Source organism: Fukomys damarensis, unplaced genomic scaffold, assembly GCF_012274545.1.
Source record: "Fukomys damarensis isolate Sample0158 unplaced genomic scaffold, DMR_v1.0_HiC HiC_scaffold_35, whole genome shotgun sequence".
Taxonomy (NCBI): Eukaryota; Metazoa; Chordata; class Mammalia; order Rodentia; family Bathyergidae; genus Fukomys; species Fukomys damarensis.
In genome coordinates, this window is record NW_022900947.1 from 30686422 (window position 1) to 30706508 (window position 20087).

At 36.0% G+C, this 20087-nt stretch overlaps 1 protein-coding gene across 2 annotated transcripts in view; it reads right to left on the reverse strand.

Annotated features, from left to right (window-relative positions):
• Pds5a (PDS5 cohesin associated factor A) overlaps nt 1-20087 on the reverse strand; it is a 115112-nt gene that overhangs the window by 19108 nt on the left and 75917 nt on the right. For both annotated transcript variants that reach the window (XM_010625121.3, XM_010625120.3), the window contains exons 18-27: nt 19867-20027; nt 18247-18370; nt 17293-17451; nt 13693-13761; nt 11692-11828; nt 8058-8181; nt 7532-7736; nt 6821-6935; nt 2746-2878; nt 1920-2039 (exon numbers count right to left, since the gene is read on the reverse strand). In XM_010625121.3, the coding sequence (XP_010623423.1) occupies nt 1920-2039; nt 2746-2878; nt 6821-6935; nt 7532-7736; nt 8058-8181; nt 11692-11828; nt 13693-13761; nt 17293-17451; nt 18247-18370; nt 19867-20027 (1347 nt within the window). The remainder of the gene's footprint in view (nt 1-1919; nt 2040-2745; nt 2879-6820; nt 6936-7531; nt 7737-8057; nt 8182-11691; nt 11829-13692; nt 13762-17292; nt 17452-18246; nt 18371-19866; nt 20028-20087) is intronic.

Below are 20087 nucleotides of genomic sequence, written 5' to 3' on the forward strand. Positions count from 1 at the left end.
GTAGGGCAGTGCATGCCTATAATCCCAGCAATCAGAAAACTGAAGCAGGAGGATCGCACAAGTTCAAGGCCAGCTTGGGCCACACAGTGAGTTCAAGGCCAGCCTGAACTACATAGCAAGACCCTATATCCAAAAAAACATTTATTTTTCTTTTGGGTAAAAGTCTTCATGCAACTAAATGTTACAAAGCCTGGCTACCAAAGTTCATTCATTTTATTTCTGAAGATATACCATCACCACCAGGTTCATTATCTTAATAAGCTTGATGTTCTTAGGGTTTGAATCCATGCTGATTCAAAGCAAAATATTAGAAAAAAAATTAAGGAAAAGTTACATACTTTAAAAAAAACCTAAATTATTAGTAAGACTAAAACCAGTATCAGTATGAGTTGCAGGTAACAAACGAAAGATATGTTCTTTCAGACCATGTAAGTATAGGGCAAACAACCATTTAATACTTTATGGTATTGCCAGAAAGTTATGGACATTCTATTGCAGTCATGATGGCCCAAGTAGTCAGGAGGTTAAAGGTAAATTCAAGAGCTCCCATAAGAATACTGACAAAGATAAGTAGTTTGAGTTCTGAGGGCAAATACTGTTTTTTGTTGGTTTGTTTTGTTAAGACATCGTCTCGCTATGTAGCCCAGGCTGGCTTTGAACTCATTATACAATTCAGGCTGGCCTCAAACTCATGGTGATCCTCCTGCTTCATCCTCCCAAGTACTGGGATTACTGCAGTGTGCCACCAGGCCTGGCAAGAGGATAAACATCTTTGCAATTGTTATTATTCCTCTCAAAAGTAAGCCAGAGTAAATATTGACTACTAAATCAATAATGAAAATCAGTTAGACATTTTTAGCACAAAGTATGGTATTCAAAGTAGGAAATTTTATTCTCTGGGGATTCTTTTAGAATTCCCTATGGAAATTGTTACTGATGCCTATTTACAGGAAAAAACATATGTAAATATCCTTTTAATGCTGCTTTCTCCGGAAATATTTGGGACTCTGTTTTATAAATAAATCTACTACCTAAAATCAGGGTATAAATGAAAAACACCTTTCAAAAGTTTTGAAAGATCCAGGTAAGCTAGCAAAACCCAAAGGTCTTAAGTAGAAAATTTACTTACATAGAAGACTTTAATTCCTGCAGGAGAATGTACTTTGAATATTCATAAATACCATGTACTGAATGTACACAGTGTGAGAAATACGTCACATAAACCTAGATATTAGTAACTGTTCATAGGTATTAACAATCATACTCTAACTGGGCGTGGTGGTGCACGCCTGTAATCCCAGCACTTGGGAGGCTGAGGTAGGAGGATCGCTGTGAGTCGACACCAGCTTGGGCTACAAAGTGAGTTCCAAGTCAGTCTCAACTGCATAGTGAGACCCTGTCTCCAAAAACAACAACAACAACAAAAAAAAACAAAACAAATAAAACAAAACAAAAATCATACTCTAAAGATAAAGAAATTGAGCCTTAGAGGAATTAACTTGTCCGTCGAGCTGGACATGGTTGATGAGAATCCAGGTGTATCTATCAATCACCAAGACCAATTCCAAAAACACTAACATTTTATTTTATATATGGATGTATTTACATTTATATGGTGGCGAGTATTTTTAAACCTTTTTTGTCTCTAAAAATACTGTTTTTATAAAATAAGATTAATTTTTTAAAATGTAAAAATTCTTTTTTCTCATAGAAATGCCTCAAAGGAACACTAAGAACAACAAAAGGCTTGAGTTGTCTCCTGTTATGTAAGGTAAGAATGATGTTATTTGGAGCTTTGGAATAAAGTCTCCCAACCCTAAAACAAAACATAACATATTTTTTGAGTCTATACTCAAATCTACAATCTGCCACTAGGAGTGATACTAATTGTAGTAGAAAACTAAGGTGAAGAAAATTACCTTCTCAGGCTGTGTGAAAAACTTCATTGGGAGGACAGGATCCTTGGGTGAATCTGCATTGCACAGAGCACTCTTGCTGTTTATGACACACAATGCCACATCGCATACTGTATACAGTTTCTAGAGAGGAAAAAGGGAAAGGCTGTAAGCAAATTTCAGGATTGCAAAACAATCACAAGTATCAATTCTACCAAATGTATAAATTAAAAGAAGTTAAAAGAAGGCTATGCAGTTATTTATTCCTAAAACATTTCCTGTTTCTGTTTAGCATTGCTTCTGGGAAAAGGGAGAAGAGAAAGAGAAAATGTACTAGAAATAACAAAATAAAAAGCATATCCATTTTCTATATGCCTACTAGAGTTCGTAAGGCGATATACTTGTAGATTCTTTTTTTTCCATTTGTTTTGGTGCCAGGGATCAAAACCAAGGTATGTTAGTAGGCTAGCACACTACCACTGCACTACATCCTCAGCCCAAATTTTACTATTCCTTATTCTCCTGCTCTGCAGAAGTAATGCTGATTTTCTTACGCTATTAAACATCTCCAAAATGACAAAATTTAAGCCCGGCATGGCAGTGTATACCTATAATCCTAGCATTTCAAAGGCTGAGGTAGGATACACTCTTAAAAAAACCAAACCAAACAAAAAAACTTCATGAAATTAATAAAAAGTGTAACAACAAAAAATAAATTAATAAAAATTGCAAGTAGTGTTTCACAGACATGCTGCAATTTAAATTATTGTGTAAATGGCCAGGAAAAAATAAACAAGTCAACAAGTTTTTCTCTGACATCACAACATTCCCTGGTTGATACCCATCTTACTTCATTTGTCTTGGATTCATCTGGAGACTGGGCATCTCTGGTTAATTTAATGTTTTCTGCCATCTTCTTCATAAAGGCATGGCTATTGTTTTCATTCTTTGTCATTAAAACTTCAAGCATAAACCACAGGCACCTAAATGTTAGTGAACATATTAAAGAGACTAAATGTAGCTACGTTTGTTTGATGAAATAAATACCTGATTGGGAAATTCTGTTGTCTAAATGCAATAAAACTAAAATATAAAAAACCCCAAGTAACTATTATCCTGTCAGTAATATTCAGGTAGAAAATTAAATCACAATATATTCAAAATGAAGACAACACAATTAGTTTTAACGGTTTCATTAGGTGCATAAAGGCTTATATGATAATACATGTAGATGATTTGAATGTGCTGTGTAGCACACAGCAATGCTCAGCAAACCAGCATCTGGTATAGTTTGGCATTATAACTGTGTAAGTTACATGGAAGAATTATGACTGATATGTAATTTGATGAGATATAAATCTGAATGGAATGTACTATAAAGATGATGCATGTGGCAATCAACAACTCACCCTAACAGTTACACTTCAAACCATTTTTGCTGCTATCCACTTGTCAACATGTAGCAAAGCCATTAATATAGTAAGTCTCTGACTTAAGAATGAACTCTGTTCTGGGAAAATCCTAAGTCAGATTTGTTTGTATCTGACAAAGTGAGTTTTATACAGTACATCCATGAAAGACTGCAACTTGAATGTGCCTAAGTCGGGGACTTACTGTACATAAAATGCGTAACTAGGATATTAGACTTCTAAGTAAAAGTGAATCCCAAATCAAACTAAACATTAGAACCACTTGGGGAACTTAAACTGGTCAATCTTGGGATGGGTTTTTTTTTTAATGTTATAAAGATGATTTGCAAAAGGACTACTGCTTTATTAATACAGCAAAAATTATGTGATGATATTCCTCGTGGAATTCTTTGCCTAAGGATCATATAAATATTTTAAAAAATTAACAGAACAGTTTAAATAAAAGTGGGTAGTTTCTGTAATACCAACTCTAGTTCAAGATAGCCACTGGGACGCTGAACAATCAAATAATGGAGAACAGGAAAGATAACAAATAAAATAGTATTTATTCAATATTTAATGAATAGTTTCTGTCCACTGGACATTAAGCTAAGCACTTTATACTGTCCTCTTAACTATGAACAGTATGTAAAAATCCTCACTTTACAGATAAAGAACCTCTCTACTACCTGTCTACAGTCACAGAGATAAGAACTGGGATCAAAACCAGGCCTAATTTTATCCTTATATTAAAAACATACAACATAAATACAGTAAGCTTTATTTGAGGAGCTATACGCTGGAGAAAGGTGACAACACTTGACTTAAGCATTCTGTAAGTTTGAGAATTCTTTTTTTAGATTATAAATACTGAAATTCCTTCATTAATTCTTTGTATTCAGAGTTCTTTCTTTCTTTCTTTTTTTTTTGTTTTTTTTTGAGACAGGGTCTCACTGTGTAATTGAGACAGACCTGCAACTCACTATGTAGCTCAGGCTGGTCTTAAACTCAGTGATCCTCCTGCCTTGGCCTCCCGAGTGCTGGGATTACAGGCATGTGCCACCACGCCTGGCTGGATTCAGAATTCTATTGAACTATTAAATAATTTTTGATAATTTTACAAAGAACTGTTTTATTAGAATTGCTATTATAGGACAGTGCAAGGCAGCATTTCTTTTTTTTTACAAGGCAGCAATCTTGGTGCATCAGAGACCCAGTTCCTTGAAAAGTTTTAACAAAGTATGATAGTCCAATATATACATATGTATTATAAAACAATACACTACAGATATCAAAATTGTCTTTTAGAATATTTTGAAAACTCTGACATGTCTCATATATGTAAACCAACCACTGCCCTAATAATATAATTTCTGATCTTTTATCTATCCTTTGTAGTATGCAGGTTCCCATAATATTATGGATTCTGCATGCCTTATCACACAAAGCTAATTCTTCTCCTTTCCAAATCTTTTCACCAAGCTATCTGGAATGCACTTTCCATAGAAAACATATTTCAGTGAATGTTCACTCTTTTGCCATAACTAAAGTCAGGCTTCCTTCTTTATGACAAAAATATTTAAACTAGGCACGGGAGAGAATTTCCTCTACATGGGAAAGGTCACATGTAAACCAGGCATGGTGGTCTATGTCTGTAAGCTCAGAACTCTGAGAATCGGAGGCAGGTGGATTCTAAGTTCGAGTCCAGGTTGGGGAACTTAGTGAGGTCCTGTATTAAAATGAAAAATAGGGCTGGTCATGTAAAGGTACAAGATCCCAATAATGAATGCAACCGTACTGTATGCCTAAAATGTACCAATAAACTCAATTTAAAAAAAGGGAGGCTGGGGCTGTAGCTCAGTGCAAAAGCTCTGCCTGCTTTACTTCAGATGTAAACACTACTGAATCAAAAAACTTAAAAGATCTAAGTGAATGGAAAGACATCTTGTATTGGAAGATTTAAGATTATAGAACTACTACTCAAAGCAGATTAAATGCTATCACCATTAAATCTCAATTGTGGCAGAAGTGAAAAAAAAAATCCTAAAAATTCATACAAAAGAAAGCAATCTTGATACTTTCCAGTTTTCAAAGATACTACAAAGCTATAGTGTCATATAGTATATGGATATGAAAAAAGCATGAACAGAACTGAGAATTGGGAAATAAATCCATACATGGCCAAAAAACTGATGTATATATAATTTTTTTGGTTGTTGTTGATACTAAGGATTGAACCATGGCCTTATCACTGAGGTACATCCTCAGACCATTTTATTTTTTGAGACATCATCTCACTAAATTGCTCAGGAATTTGTGATCCTTCTGCCTTAGCATCCCAAAACACTGGGAATAAAAGCTTATCTCACCACACCAGGGGCACGGACAACTAATTTTTGACAAAGGTATCAAGACCAATGTTTGGGGGATAGAACTATCTATCTAAAGCCCAAGTATACAGCTTTAAAAAATATATACACAACTTAATAAAAGTTCTAAAACATTTTACAAAACTGTAGACTTATTGTGAAAGTATATGAGCTATAATTGTTTAGGAATAAGACTTATGTCCTATACGTCCTGAGTTCGATACCCAGTAAAAAAAAAAAAAAAGGTGTAAGGCAAAAAACACAGCAATGAGGAAGAAATGATGTAAATATTACCTTCAGGTTCCTTAGAGGACAGTTGTAGACAATCCCCAACTCTGTTTTACTATTATATGCTGCACAGTATGCCAATTTTTTTGCATTTTTTTTTTTTTTTTTTTTTTTTACTCAGGACCTTACCCTTGCAAGGCAGGCAGAACCACTGAGCTAAATCCCTGGCCCCGTATACCAATTTCTACTTTGTATTGTGTTTTGTCTCGGCATAGGATACTTCATGTAAGGCATGTTTTTAAGATACTATTTTTTTTTGGTTGGGGGCAATACTGACATGGGATTGAACCAAGAACTTTCATCTATCTGAGCTATATCCTGGACCCTTTTTATTTTGCAACAGGGTCTCACTAAGTTGCCTTGGCAAGACTTGCACTTCCAATCCTCTGGCCTCAGAGGCCCAAGTGAGATACAGACATGTGCCATCATGCTAAGGCACTATCTCTAAGATGCATGTAAAGGTGAGTATGATTGTTTCTCAGTGCCATTGATATGCTAGGCAAATACCTATCCCTGAGCTTCACTCCTAGACCAAGGGGCACACTTTTATTTCTTGATTTTCTGAATTGCCTCACTGATGCTCAGTTTAACACAAACGGTAAAAAATCACAACATACAAAATTAAAATAACCAAACTAACCAATGTAAACACTTAAGATAGCTAAGTACTGCACATAAATAAGAAACTCAACAATCAAAAAGGGCTAGTTAGATGGGAACAATTTTGAAAGATGACACAATTTTACAATGAATGAACAAAAACATAGAAATAATAATGGGAAACACAACATGAAAAATGTAGCATTTTTTGAAAAGTAAAAACAATCTTTGGAAATCTTGATAAATCGTTAAGACTTACTCTTTGATATCACGAAGCTGATCAACATCTTGTGATCTTGTAAAATCTGGATCATGGGCTAATAGATGAATCATGTATGGAACTACATATTCAGGCAACAGCGATAACAATTTCTCTATAGTGAAAACATCATTGTTAAGAACATGATAGCATTTATTTTAATTTTATTTTTTGAGACAGGGTCTCACTATGCAGCCTAGGATAGCCTTGAATTCACAGCACAGCCTCATGAACACTGATTACAGGCACGCACCAAGCCTGACTATATACCAGCTTTTATAAATCCGTTCTTAGGTTCGACTTCTAACAACTTCAGTTTCCATTTTTTTTTCAACTGTTTACAAATTAGAGGCAACATAGTATCTAGATAGTACTACTAGAATACTTTTCGGCCAATTTTGAAAGATACTCAAGCTTAAAGACATCTGAAAGATTATAAAGGTAAAATTTGCACTCTGTCACCTGAGCAATGTGTTCAGACTGAAACTATACTGCTGATTATATAAGAGAAATGCAATTACCCAAAATTTTGTTACATAAATTAATAGGACTCAAAATTCAAGAAGTTGGCTCTTTAACTGATCAGAACTACAACTGCATTCTACAAAAGTTCCAGTTTTATCATAAACTGTAATAGAGATATATGACCTCCCCTCAAAAACTCTTACACTGATAAGGTAAACATGCACTTGGGAACTGTCAGCTACTTACCTGTAGCTATAGGGTTCTGCTTAATGTACTCCCTTCTTATACTGATGTTTTTTAGTAAACACTGCCGTGCATGTGCTCTTCTCTCCTTCACAGGATCTTTGGCACACAAAGCAAAGATAGCCATATACTCCAATGGGAGCAGTAACTTCACAAGTGCCTTATGCAGCTTCTGAGCAAATATCTGCCTTACTTGGTAACACTCATCCTACACCAGCACAAGAGGAAAAAGACTTAAAATTGGCAAATATTTTAAGTATTTTAAATGTCTTCTTTATTTTTAACATAACAACTATAGGGCCAGGGATTTAGCTCAGTGGTGCTGCTGCCTGCTTCTCAAGTGCAAGGACCTGAGTTTGATCCCGGGTAACCACAACAACAAAATTATATGAGAGAAATAAATAATTTAACATTGGGAAATATTTAAATAGGCAATAGCAATATCTTCAGTGCATGTTAAGTAGATCCGAATATATAGAAAAAAAAAGTGGATTTAACGTTGAAAACAAGTATTTCACAAAATACTTACATTAATAACTAGTGCACAGAGCTGAAATTGTTCTGGAGTAATAATTTCATGGTAACAAGGTTCCTGAGCAAGCTTCATTATGGCACTACCAGCAGCTAATCGCAAGCGAGACATATCAGATTTACTATAAACAAACAAAAAAGAAATAAACATTTCCTATAACCATTATTGCATATAACAATGCTTTGATCCTTTTATGGGGGAGGTGCAGGGAACTGAACTAAGGGAATGCTAAGCTATATACCCAGGCTTATTTATTTAGTTTCAGACAGAGCCTAAGTTGCCTAGGTTGGTCTCACACTTTTCACCCTCCTGCTTCAGCCTCCTGAGTAGTTAGGATTACAGATGTGTACTATTGTGCCTGGTTTCCTGATTCTTCTTTTGAGTGTAAGATTCATGGGTGTAAATTTATGTTTAAAACAGCATAATGTGGAAATATGAGAAAGTTTTTTTTTGGGGGGGGTACTGGGGATAGAATTTGAGACCTTGCACTTACGAGGCAAGCGGCAGAACCTTTGAGCTAAATCCCCAGCCCTGAGGAAGTTATCTTTTTGAGTTCTCAAATTTAACAGGGAAAACTGTTCAAATCATTCTTTCTGGTAACAAATTTATCAGCCTTCATTTTAAATCATGCTCTGTCAATCTGTGTCACAATAACAACTCTGCTTACTCTTGTTACCAAACAACTGCAATGCTCTGAAGAGCAGTTATACTAGGATCTGGACCTCTCATCTCAAGAATAGACACTCTTGGCTAGGGATCTGGCTCAGTGGTTCTGCTGCCTGCTTTGCAAGTGCAAGGGCCCGAGTTCGATCCCTGATACCAACCAACAAACAAAACAAAACCCCCCAAGAATACACACTCTTGCAGAAAATGTGATTTTTAAGGGGGGGGCGGTTGGGCAAAGAATGAAAAGTCACTCAGTATCATTTGACATCAATTGCTCACATTTTAAATTGTTTTAAAATATTTTTATTCTTGTTATTCTGTATTTTTATGAATATACATGCATACACACAGAACTGGAATCTAGCTTAATCCTCCACGTCTGATGAAATGACAGGGAAATAGGGGGGAAGCACTATCAGAAAAAATACCTGAACTGAAAGGATACTGAGATAAAGATCAGTGTCTGTTTTAGAATTAGTAGCTGGGCTGATTTCCTTCCATGGAATGGAGTTCCCAAAGGGTACCTAGGAGGCCTTGGCACACCCACCCTCACCACCTGAACTTATCTGACCTAAAAATGGTAAAATGTGACAATGAATGAGGTGAAGCACAATTTTCCTGCTTCAAGTTCTGTGTGGAACATAGTGTGGTTGGTTTTGCATTTTGAAGACTTAAGGAGATGAGGACGAACCACTGGGATTTTTTGCTCATTACACAAGAGCAGAAAACAAAGTACTGTGAGATAAATGGATTAAACTGAACAATGATAATAACGAGGGACACTTGGGGCTGGGGATATAGCTCAACGGTGCTGTGCCTGCCTGGCAAGGGCAAGGTCCTGAGTTCCATCCCTGCTACTGGAAAAAAACCCAAAAAAACAAACAAACAAACAAACAAAAAAAATGAGGGACTCTGAAATGGCTGCAGCAGCAGATGAATGAGGAAAGAAAACAACAGCAATTACACGGAGTGCCTACTCTGTGCCAAGCAGTATGTGAAGCGCCTTACAGGTTTTTTTCTCATTTAATTTTCATTCTTACAGAGGAGAAAATTGATGTTTAAAAAACGAAGTACTGCTTATAGAGTTACATGAATTTTTGCAGTCCAAGCTAATGACATGATATATATAACACTGAATTGTAATCTAATGACTCCTATTTGTATACCATAGTTTAAAGTTTCCCCAATTTTTTTGATAATCTTGGAAAGAATGTTTGTATATTTTCATAATTCTTTTATTAATCCAAAGTAGAAAAATGAGCTAAAATAAGTAGAAAAACAATGAGCTAAAACTAAGAACATTTAAAAATGCCAAAAATATTTTTTTTGCAGTGGTGAGTGAACCTAATGCCTCATGTACACTAGGTAAGAGCTCCATCACTGAGCTTTGTCCTCCTGCTCTTTTTACTTTTTTCTACTTGAGATAGAGAGTTGATAAATTGTCAGGGCTGGCTTCAAACTTACAGTCTCCTGTCCTAGTCTCCCAAGTAGGTGTGATTATGGGTGTGAATCACTCTGTCCATGCAGAAGAGTACATTTTGCACTTAGAATAATGACGGAATTCTTTTTCCTTATTCCACTGAGCAAAAAGATTCAAAAAAATCATCCTCCTTATTTGATAAGGCAAAAGAGGTATTAGTAATGTTAAAACATTTTTCAGGTCTGGGAAATAGCTCAATTAGTGAGTGCTTGCCTGGTAAGCAAGAGGCCCTGGGCGACACACAGATATCCAACATTGCAAAAATTAAACAAGTTGGGCACTGCTAAGGCAGGAAAATCGAAAGTTTCAGCAATCTAGGAATATGCTACCCCCGCAAAAGGACCAAGGATATATTATAGTTCAGCAGGGAAGGCCTTGGGTTCAATACCAGTACCACAAAAAAAAATAAAAAACAAAACAAAAAACCCATTATTGGCCGGGTATGGGGGAGGCTGAGGCAGGAGGATTTCTCTGAGTTCAAGGCCAGCCTAGGCTACATAGTGAGTTCAAGGCCACCTTGAACTACATATCAAGACCCTGTCTCAAAAAAACAAAATGAAAAAAAAAAAAAAATTTTTTTTTCTCATATAAATAAAACAATAGTACCTGGTATCTAATAGTGCTGAATAAAAAATGAATGCATAAATGAATGATTAAATCTCTGTCCTCTAACAAAAAATTTAAAGCAGAAATGCATCACAAGTATAAATTTCTGGGTATCTCTCCTGGTAAGCTTGCTGCTAGTAAACAGGAATTTGGAAGAAACAAGGAACTTCAAAAATTTAGACTTGTTTTGTTTTTTAAGATAGAGTCTCACTATGTAGTTCAAACTGGCCTTGAACTCACTATGTAGCCCAGGATGGCCTCCAACTTGTAGTGATCCTCTTGCCTCAGCCTCCCAGTGCTGGGATTACAGGTGTGTGCCACCACACCCGGCTGGGCTTTGCTTCTATTTTAAAAGAAACATAAAGGAGACTGTAGTTTCACAGATTTGAAGACTAAACAATGTTATTTTTTGCATATGTAGAACCATATATTGTCTTGTATGAAACCCAACAGGAGATATCAACGCTCCCTTCTTTGAAGCAGCACTAAGAATTTTATCAGTTTCACCGTACTTAATTCTTTCCACTTGTTCTATCACTTTAATACAGGGTAAGTTCCATAAATGCAGTGACTGATCATGTTTTACAGAGTAGAAATTCAACAAATATTTGTGTTATTGGTTTAGATGTTAATGTTAACTGTAATATTACACTACAGTCATTATGACTAGAAATTTACTAGTAAAAAGTTCAGGGTCTTTAGAAGCAAAGAAAAACTGTTAAAAATAAAAGTATTCTAAGGGACACAGACCCCCAAGTAAGCATGTAAGATCTGATTTCAAATCATGAAGCATAATTATAACATTAGGTAAATAAATCCCATGTAAACCCTTACCAAAATTTCTGAGCTAACGAAATTGGGAAGGCAGAAAAATCTCACCTGATCCTCTTTTGCTCTGTCAGGTCACCCTCACTAACCAACATCGCCGATAATAAGCGAAGAGTTGAATTGGCAGATTTAGACTGGTTGTTTTTCATACCCAACAGCCACCTTACCAGAAGTTTAATTGCCTGTACCTATAAAATATTAACATGCTAAAAAAAGAAAGCAACTTAAAATTCCAAGGGGAAGATTAATTTATATGAACAAGATTAATGAGCTTTACTTATCTTCAACAAACTTCAGTATAAAAGCTTACTGGAGAATAACAATAATATGTATTCTGTATTTTATCTCTACTAGGCATTTTGCTCAGAGATGTACATGTATTCAATCATACAATCTCTAAAATAGCTCCTTGAGGGAGGTATTCTCAATGCCAATAGATAAGTACACCAAGATACATGATTCGAGATCTGGCTCCAAAATTCAGGCATTTTTTGTTGTTGTTGCTGTTGTTTGTTCTTCCCATGTAGTTCAGGCTGGCCTTGAACTTACTAGGTAGCCCACAGGCTGGCCCTCAATTTGGGGTTATCCTCCTGCCTCAGCCACTGGAGTGCTGGGATGACAGGTGTTGTGCCACTATGCCTGGCCAGAAGGTTTTCGCATTTTATTAAAATACACAGTTTAAAAATAATTTTAATAGGGATGATTATTAGAGCCTGGGGACTATGAAGAGGGAAGAATGGAGGATATCTAACCAGAACATGAACACAGCTGCTGGATTGGAGGAATAACTTCTAATGCCCTATACACAGTGGGATAACTATGGTTGACCAACTAAATGAAGATTTCAAAATACCCAGGAGATAGGACTTTACATATTCCCAATATAAGGAAATGATGATAAATGTTTGAGTGGATCTGCTAATTATTCTGACAGTTATCACACATTATATGCACATACTGAAATATTACACTGTACCCTGTAAAAATGTATAATTACTACATGTCAATTCAAAACGAATTGAACAACGATTTAGGTAGGCATTCCTGTTTTTTTTGGGCACCAGGAATTGGACCTTGTGCTTGCGAGGCAGGCGGCTGAACCACTAAGCTAAATCCCAGCCCTCATATTTTTTGTAGTAATGAAAAAGTGAAGAAACCATGAAGTCTGGTTCTATACCATTTAACATTCTGACCAAAAAATAAATAAATAAATAAACAAAAATAGGATTTTCTAAAATTATTAGTGGCGGCAACTATTTGAAGGTATCTACTCAAAAGACTGTTAATATACTATGCATAAAGCCAAAGGATCTACGTGTTATTTACTATACTTACTGAAAGCCTGGAAAAAAAGGAATTGACAGAAACACATCACTACAAACTGAAATAATTATCAAAGGTGATATAATGTCCTATTTTAAATTTCAAGCTCACCACTTCAAAGACTTTGCTCTATTGAAGCCTAATTTACATCTACCAAGTCACAGTTTCGTGATAACTACCTAGCTCTGCCAAGGGAATAATCAAGCATCTGTTTGTAGACTGTGGTGTGAGGCTACAGGTTAAGATGCCTCCAAGCACCAGCATTCCCTAATCTCCATGTCCACAAGCAACACTGAGATTGTTTCAGCAGGCTGAAGACTGATGGAGGGTCAGGAACAATGACAAGTACAATTTATTTGAGAGACAACACATATGTACTATGGATTTTAAAATTAAAGCACCTCATTGGAAAAATTATTTTTTTGTGGTACAGGGGACTCACCCCAGTACCTTGCTCAGTCTAGGCAAGTACTCTAGTTCTGAATTACATCTCCAGTCCTCTTTTAAAATTTTATCTTGAGGTAGGGCCTCACTAAGTTGCTCAGGCTGACCCACAACTTATGATCCTCCAGCCTCACTTTCCAAAACAGCTGAAATTACAGGTGTGTCCCATCATACCTGGCTTGCTCCTTAACTATTAAAAAAGACGGAAGAGGACGGGGGGGGGGATAAGTATAAACCTTTCTTTTTCCCCCAACATAAAGCTTATCAAGACCCACATAAATTTACCTTTGCTAGTACTTCAGGGGAAACTTCTTCATCTGGAGACCACAATTTTCCATTCTTTTCACCTGTTGACTATAGACAATTGGACAAACTTAGCTTTTATAAAGAAAAATGTTAAACTTTATTCATGAAGTTTTTCATGCTGGACAAACCTACAGGAAAGACACACTGCAGAGCTTGGGAAAGAAGAAATTGTAAAAGTCATACTCTCAAGTTTCAGAAGTTATTATGAATCTATATAACTAAAACTGTGGGCTGGGGATTTAGCTCAGTGGTTCCATTGCCTGCCTTGCAAGCGCAACAACCCGAGTTCGATCCCGGTACCAAAAAAAAAAAAAAAAAACTGTGACTGATCCTAGAAGAAGGAAGAAAAGAGAGAACTAAGGAAACTTCGTATAAAACATTTTTTGAAAAAAGCACATGATCATTCTTTGGTGAAAAGATCAGTCTCTTCAATAATTGGTGCCGGAAAAGTTTATATCCACAAACTAAAGAATGATGCTGTGCTGTTATACCACATAAAAAATTTAACTCAAATATGATCAAAGATCTTAACTGGTTTTTGCATCAGGGATCGAACTCACAACTTCATGCTTGCCAGGCAGACACTGCTGTGGAGCTATAAACTCTGGTCCTCATAGATATTAATTTGGGGGGGTGGGTGGGTACTGGCGATCAAACTTGGGAACTTGCGCTTGTGAGGCAGGTGGCGGAACCACTTAACTAAATTCTGAGCCTTCTCATAGATCTTAATTTAAAAACTAACACTAAGGCCACGCCTGTCTAGCAAGTGCAAGATCCTGAGTTTGATCCCCAGCACAGCAAAAAAAAAAAAAAAAAAAAAGATTGCTGCTGCCTGCCTTATAAGCAGAAGTTCCCTGAGTTCAATCCCCAATAACAACAAGGACAACAAAAGTTAATGCTATAAAATTAAAACTAAACAGGTAACACATGAGTCTCATAATCTTGAATTTGGCAAATATTTGACAAGGTTTAATATAAAGAATATATAGTCTTACAGCTCAACAATAACAGAGATAATCAAATGAAAAGTGCTACAGGATTTGAATAGATATGAAGATAGTCAAAAAGTACATGAGAAAGAACCTTAACATCCTTTTTATCAAAAGCATAATGAGATACTATTTCACATCCCTAGCATTGTTATTATTTTTTCTAAGTGTTGGCAAAGATGTGAAGAAACTTGACCCCTCATGTGTTGGTAGTAAGACAATAAAACAGAAAAAGAATATAAAATGGAACAGTTATATACCAATCCCCCCATGATAATGTATTTACTATCATGGCAAAAATATACTAATAAAATGTGGAGAAAAAAATTGGTATGAGCACTTTGGGAAACAGTTTGGTCATTCCTCAAAAAGGTTAACACAGAATGACCATGTCATCCAGGAATTTTACTCTTAGGTACACCCCCAAAAGACCACAAGACAGGTACTCAAATGTTCAGTGTCAGTGTTATTCACGATAGCCAAGAATAGGTGGAAACAATGCACATGTCCAGCAGACAAAATGCCAGATATGTACACAAAGGATTATTATTCAGCCATAAAAAGAATGAATTCTAAAAGGTATTAATAGATAATTTCAAATAGGAAGAAAAGGTGCAAAGTGGAAGAGGAACTGGGAGAGGTAGGGGAAAAGGAAGATGGGAATGGAACATGAGAAAAAAAAAATGGAAAAAGTCTTTGTAGATAGGGAAGGGTGGAAGGGTTAAAGGGAGGGCAGGGGAATGGGGAAAATATAAGAACCAAGATGGATTATGTAAAGGTGCAAATTTCCAATGATAAATGTCACTACACTGTATACCTTAAATGTACCAAAAAAATTAATTTAAAAAATGAATGCTGATATATACAACATGGATAACCTTCAAAATACAGTAAATAAAATGACAGACACAAAAGGATAAATATTGTATGAAGAGATACATAGAATAGGCAAACTCATGGAGCTAGCAAGTCAGAAGAGAGGTTCTGAAGGGAACAGAGTAACTGTTGCTTAATGGATATAAAGTTTCAACTTGGGAGGACAAAATAGATTTGGAAATGGATAGTGGTGGTGATTCAGGAACTGCACAATACAGTGTTCCCCCACCTTGAGATAGCGTATTACTACTCTGTAGTTCAGATTATCTTTGAACTCACTATGTAGCACAGGCTGGCCTGGAACTTGTGGCAATCCTCCTGCATCAGACTCCCAAGTGCAGGGATTATAAGGCATGTGCCACCACTCCCAGCTCTATTCCTAATATTCTATAGCAAAGTGGGATAACTATGCTCAACAACAAGTAAGTTAAATATTTCTTTTCGATTTTTGAGAGAGGATCCCTTTATGTAGCATAAGCTACTAGACTTAAATGCATGATCCTTCCACCTTAGTTTCCTGAATGCTAATGTTATACTCATGTGCTGCCTTGCTCCGATAATTGAATATATCAAAATAGCTATTAGAGATGATACTGAATATTCACAACACAAAGAAATGCTATGAGGGTACAAGTATTAGGTCACAGATAATGCCAATTACCATGATCTGATCATTATACATTGTACACATATATCAAAATGTTACGCTGTGACATTAATACGTCCAATAACTTTGTGAATACAAGATCATCAACAATAAAATCACCATCTAAGAAGTGTCTAATCTCTAGTTTGACAAAAACTGAAGTATTTTAAATTTCACATTTGTTACTAGCCACATCTATCAAGAGGGCAAATACATGGATGTAGAGTGGGAAATGAAAACAGGGCATCCTCTTACCTTATTGTACTATAATCCAAGAGAGGAGGCTACGGGTGCAGAAGATGCAACAACAGGTGCCTTTCTTTTAATATTTTTTTTTGGAGACAGGGTCTCACTATGTAGTTGAGACTGACCTAGAACTCACTGTGTAGCCCGGGCTGATCTCGAACTCACAGCAATCCTCCTGCCTCAGCCTCCCAAGGGCTGGGATTACAGGCATGTGCCACTACACCCAGGTTCTTTTTACAGTTCCGAATATTGAGGGCTCAAGACTACTAGACCATGTGGGAAAGAGTTAGGGAGGTTTTGGATAACTTAGATTTATGGTACGTTTACAACAAACTAAAAGTCATCCATATTGACTGATCATGTAAGAACCGTTCGTGTCTTTATTCAGTAACTCTTTTAATTTAGAAACATTTGGGAAAGTGGTGATTCTTAAACAAAGTATGCTTCTGAATCATTTGGGGAATGTTTTCAATCTACATATTCCTGAGTTCTAACTCAGAGATAATGAATCACAACCCATACTCACATATACTTCAATGTCTGAAACAGAGTGCATAAATCTAGTGCCAGATGTATAATGTAATATTTCTACAAATTAGTCAAATTCAAGTTCACATGAATGAAAAGAGTGGGTGGGGCTAGGTATACAGCTTAGTGCTCAAATTCATGATTTAGTGTAACTGAAGCTTTGGGTTTAATCTCCAGCAGAAGAGCATGAAAAGAGAATTACAACCAGGCAGAGAAAAATCAACCTGTTTCTGTGATAAAGATGTAAACAGTCTTAATTTCAAGATTCTGAACTTAATTAAGTGAGAAACTTACCCTGTCATTCATTAGTAGATCTTTCACAATAAAATTTGCTACTACAGATTTCATCGGGGAAGCAAACTGATCTGGTGCTAACATAGAAATGTGGCCCAATGAAACTAACGGAGTTATAAGTTGTTCTGGTACATCAGCATTCAGACTCCTACTGAGTGGCTACAAAAATAAAACAGAAAATATTACAAAACATTCTTTTACATAAATAGAAATAGATTTTCCTGAGCCCTTCCAAATTTAGCTTGCCCAAATATCTCTTTGAATGATATGATCACAATTAACTTCAATCACATTAGATATTTATTTGGTTCTTAGTTGGCCTACTGGAATTTTGCAAGATTGAAAAATGTACAAGATAAAGGAAAAGACATTAAACTCAAGTAAAAAGTAGAAAATAAGAGTATTTCTACTTCAACAATCTGCATTACTTTCAATATCCCTAAATTAGGTTTGCTGTGTTGGCAAATTTCTTACCCTGTGGGGACATTTTTAAATAACTGAGAACCATAAAAAAAAGTAGAGGTTCACAGACTTCTGTTCTTATTACCTCCAATTATGGTAACAGGAATACTTTTCTGGTAGCAAAATCAAGCTAAGAATCATAAATAAAGAAAGGGAAATGAGATTAACTTTCATTAGGGTTGTTAGGTAAACAGGGTGGTTTCAAAGTCATCTCTAAACACTCAGTGAAGATAAATGGACCACTCAGCTAACATAGCTAAAATGAAGTGAAATGTTCTCACACACAAAATATTTTCCAATATGAAGTTTTAGAATATATAACGGGGACTAACAGCTGAACATATAGGGCTGATTAAAGCAGAATACCTGCTCCGAAGAAATTTATATACTAGGGCATGAATACATGTACTCAACAGCAAATATAGCTTCCATCTTTATAAAATCACAGTTCAAGAAGTGAAGATTGACATAAACACATCCTATTATATATACCTCAAAAATCTGTGCAAGTTGGACTTCTTTATTTGTGAATATGGCATGTATACAGTGCACGGCCTGTTTCGCTTGGTGTGGAGTACCCCTCTTTGCCTTTTGATGTAAAATGGGAATTAAGGTCCTGCAAAAAATAATATCAGAGTTGTTTTTTTGTTTGTTTGTTTGTTTTGGTATCAGGGATTGAACTCAGGCCCTTGCTTGCAATGAAAGCAGCAGAACCACTGAGCCAAATACCAGCCCTATAGTTTTTTGTTTTGTTTTTACGCTCATAAAGCCACAAACCTTTTGGTTGTCTCTCACTTTCCCCATTTGGATGTAAGCTGGTAGAGAAGTCTCTCCTAAAAATTATCTGATCTACCAAAAGATTTAAAGTCACCTCTCTGTTTCCAAGTTAAAAATAAAACAAACAAGCAAAAAAACGTTTTAAGATAAAGGCTATTGAAGATTTTTTTTTTGCAGATAGGGTCTTGCTACACATGCAGATCATGCTAGTCTTGAACTCACAAAGTGGCCCAGGCTAACCCTGAACCTGTGGCAACCTTCCTGCTTTAGGTTAGAATGTACTGGGATTACAGGTGTGGCCACCACACCAAGGTTCCCACTACTCTTAAAAACAAGAGGTTTTAGTTTTTGTGTCCAAATTAAACTCTTCTATTGATACTCGTTGTTACTGCTTTCTTTGGGATACAATACATAGAATAGATCCTTTGCCTTAAAAAAGTATAGGTTTTCCTACCATGAAAAACTCAACAAATTTTAGATTACTAGATCAAAGATCTCTCTCTCTCTCTCTTTCTCTCTCTCTCACACACACACACAATCACCTCTAGACTATAAAATCCTTGAAGGCAAGGAAAGACTGAATAATTCTTTTGTATTTGCCACTAAAGTGCCAGGAATTAAGAGAATATAACATAAATACCGAATTATTTCACAAATTATTGGCTCACAAATTCAATGAAAATGCCAGGAATACATTTGTTTTACTATTATCATCCTATGAAGAACTGGTTTGCTTAGATATGCCATAAATTACTTATATACCCTGTACACCTGATTCCACAAATTATGAGCAGTGTACCTCCCTCCAAAAGAGATCTCCTTAACACCCAAACTCTGAGCACAAGAATAAGCCTAAAGGAAATATCTTTAAGATGACAAAGTTAAAATACCAAAATGTGCTTCTTTCATATTAGGAGAAGGGAACTGAGCTACAGGGAAAGATCAAGGTAACATAAGCACCAATTCCAACAACCAAGCAACTATTAAGTTTTTCATAAAGTACACTTTTGCCTCATTCTTTGGCGGGATAAGAAGGCAAGTTATTAAATTTATGATCCACTTAGAAAAACATGAACATATACAGATTAGGAAAATATATTAATCATGAGTTAAAGTACTGCTAACTTCTACAATAGCTTGAGTGTAAGTTTGTTCATCTGCCTAAATTTTAGGTGATAGAGTAAGGGCAAGGTAGTGACAGAAGAGTACACAGAAGAAGTCCTTTTAAATGAAAGTCTTTCCTTTTTCTTATCTTCTTACATGAAAGGGAAACAGTGATTCTGTGGCTATAACACTGAAGAAACTTTTGTGTTTACCATGCAAATATGTACTCACGATCGTATCTGAGGAAGGTCTGTTTCTATTTTGTGGCCTGTATTTCTAAAAATCTGTATTGCAGCTTCTGCTACCTTGTCATCTTCCATTCTTAGGCACTGTAGCAAGGACTCATATGTCTCTGCAGAGTGGAACGAGGTAGGATGTGTGAAAGACAAAACCTAGAGGAATAGATATAGCTTTAGGAGACAATGGTTTTAATCCATTCACCACTACCAGTC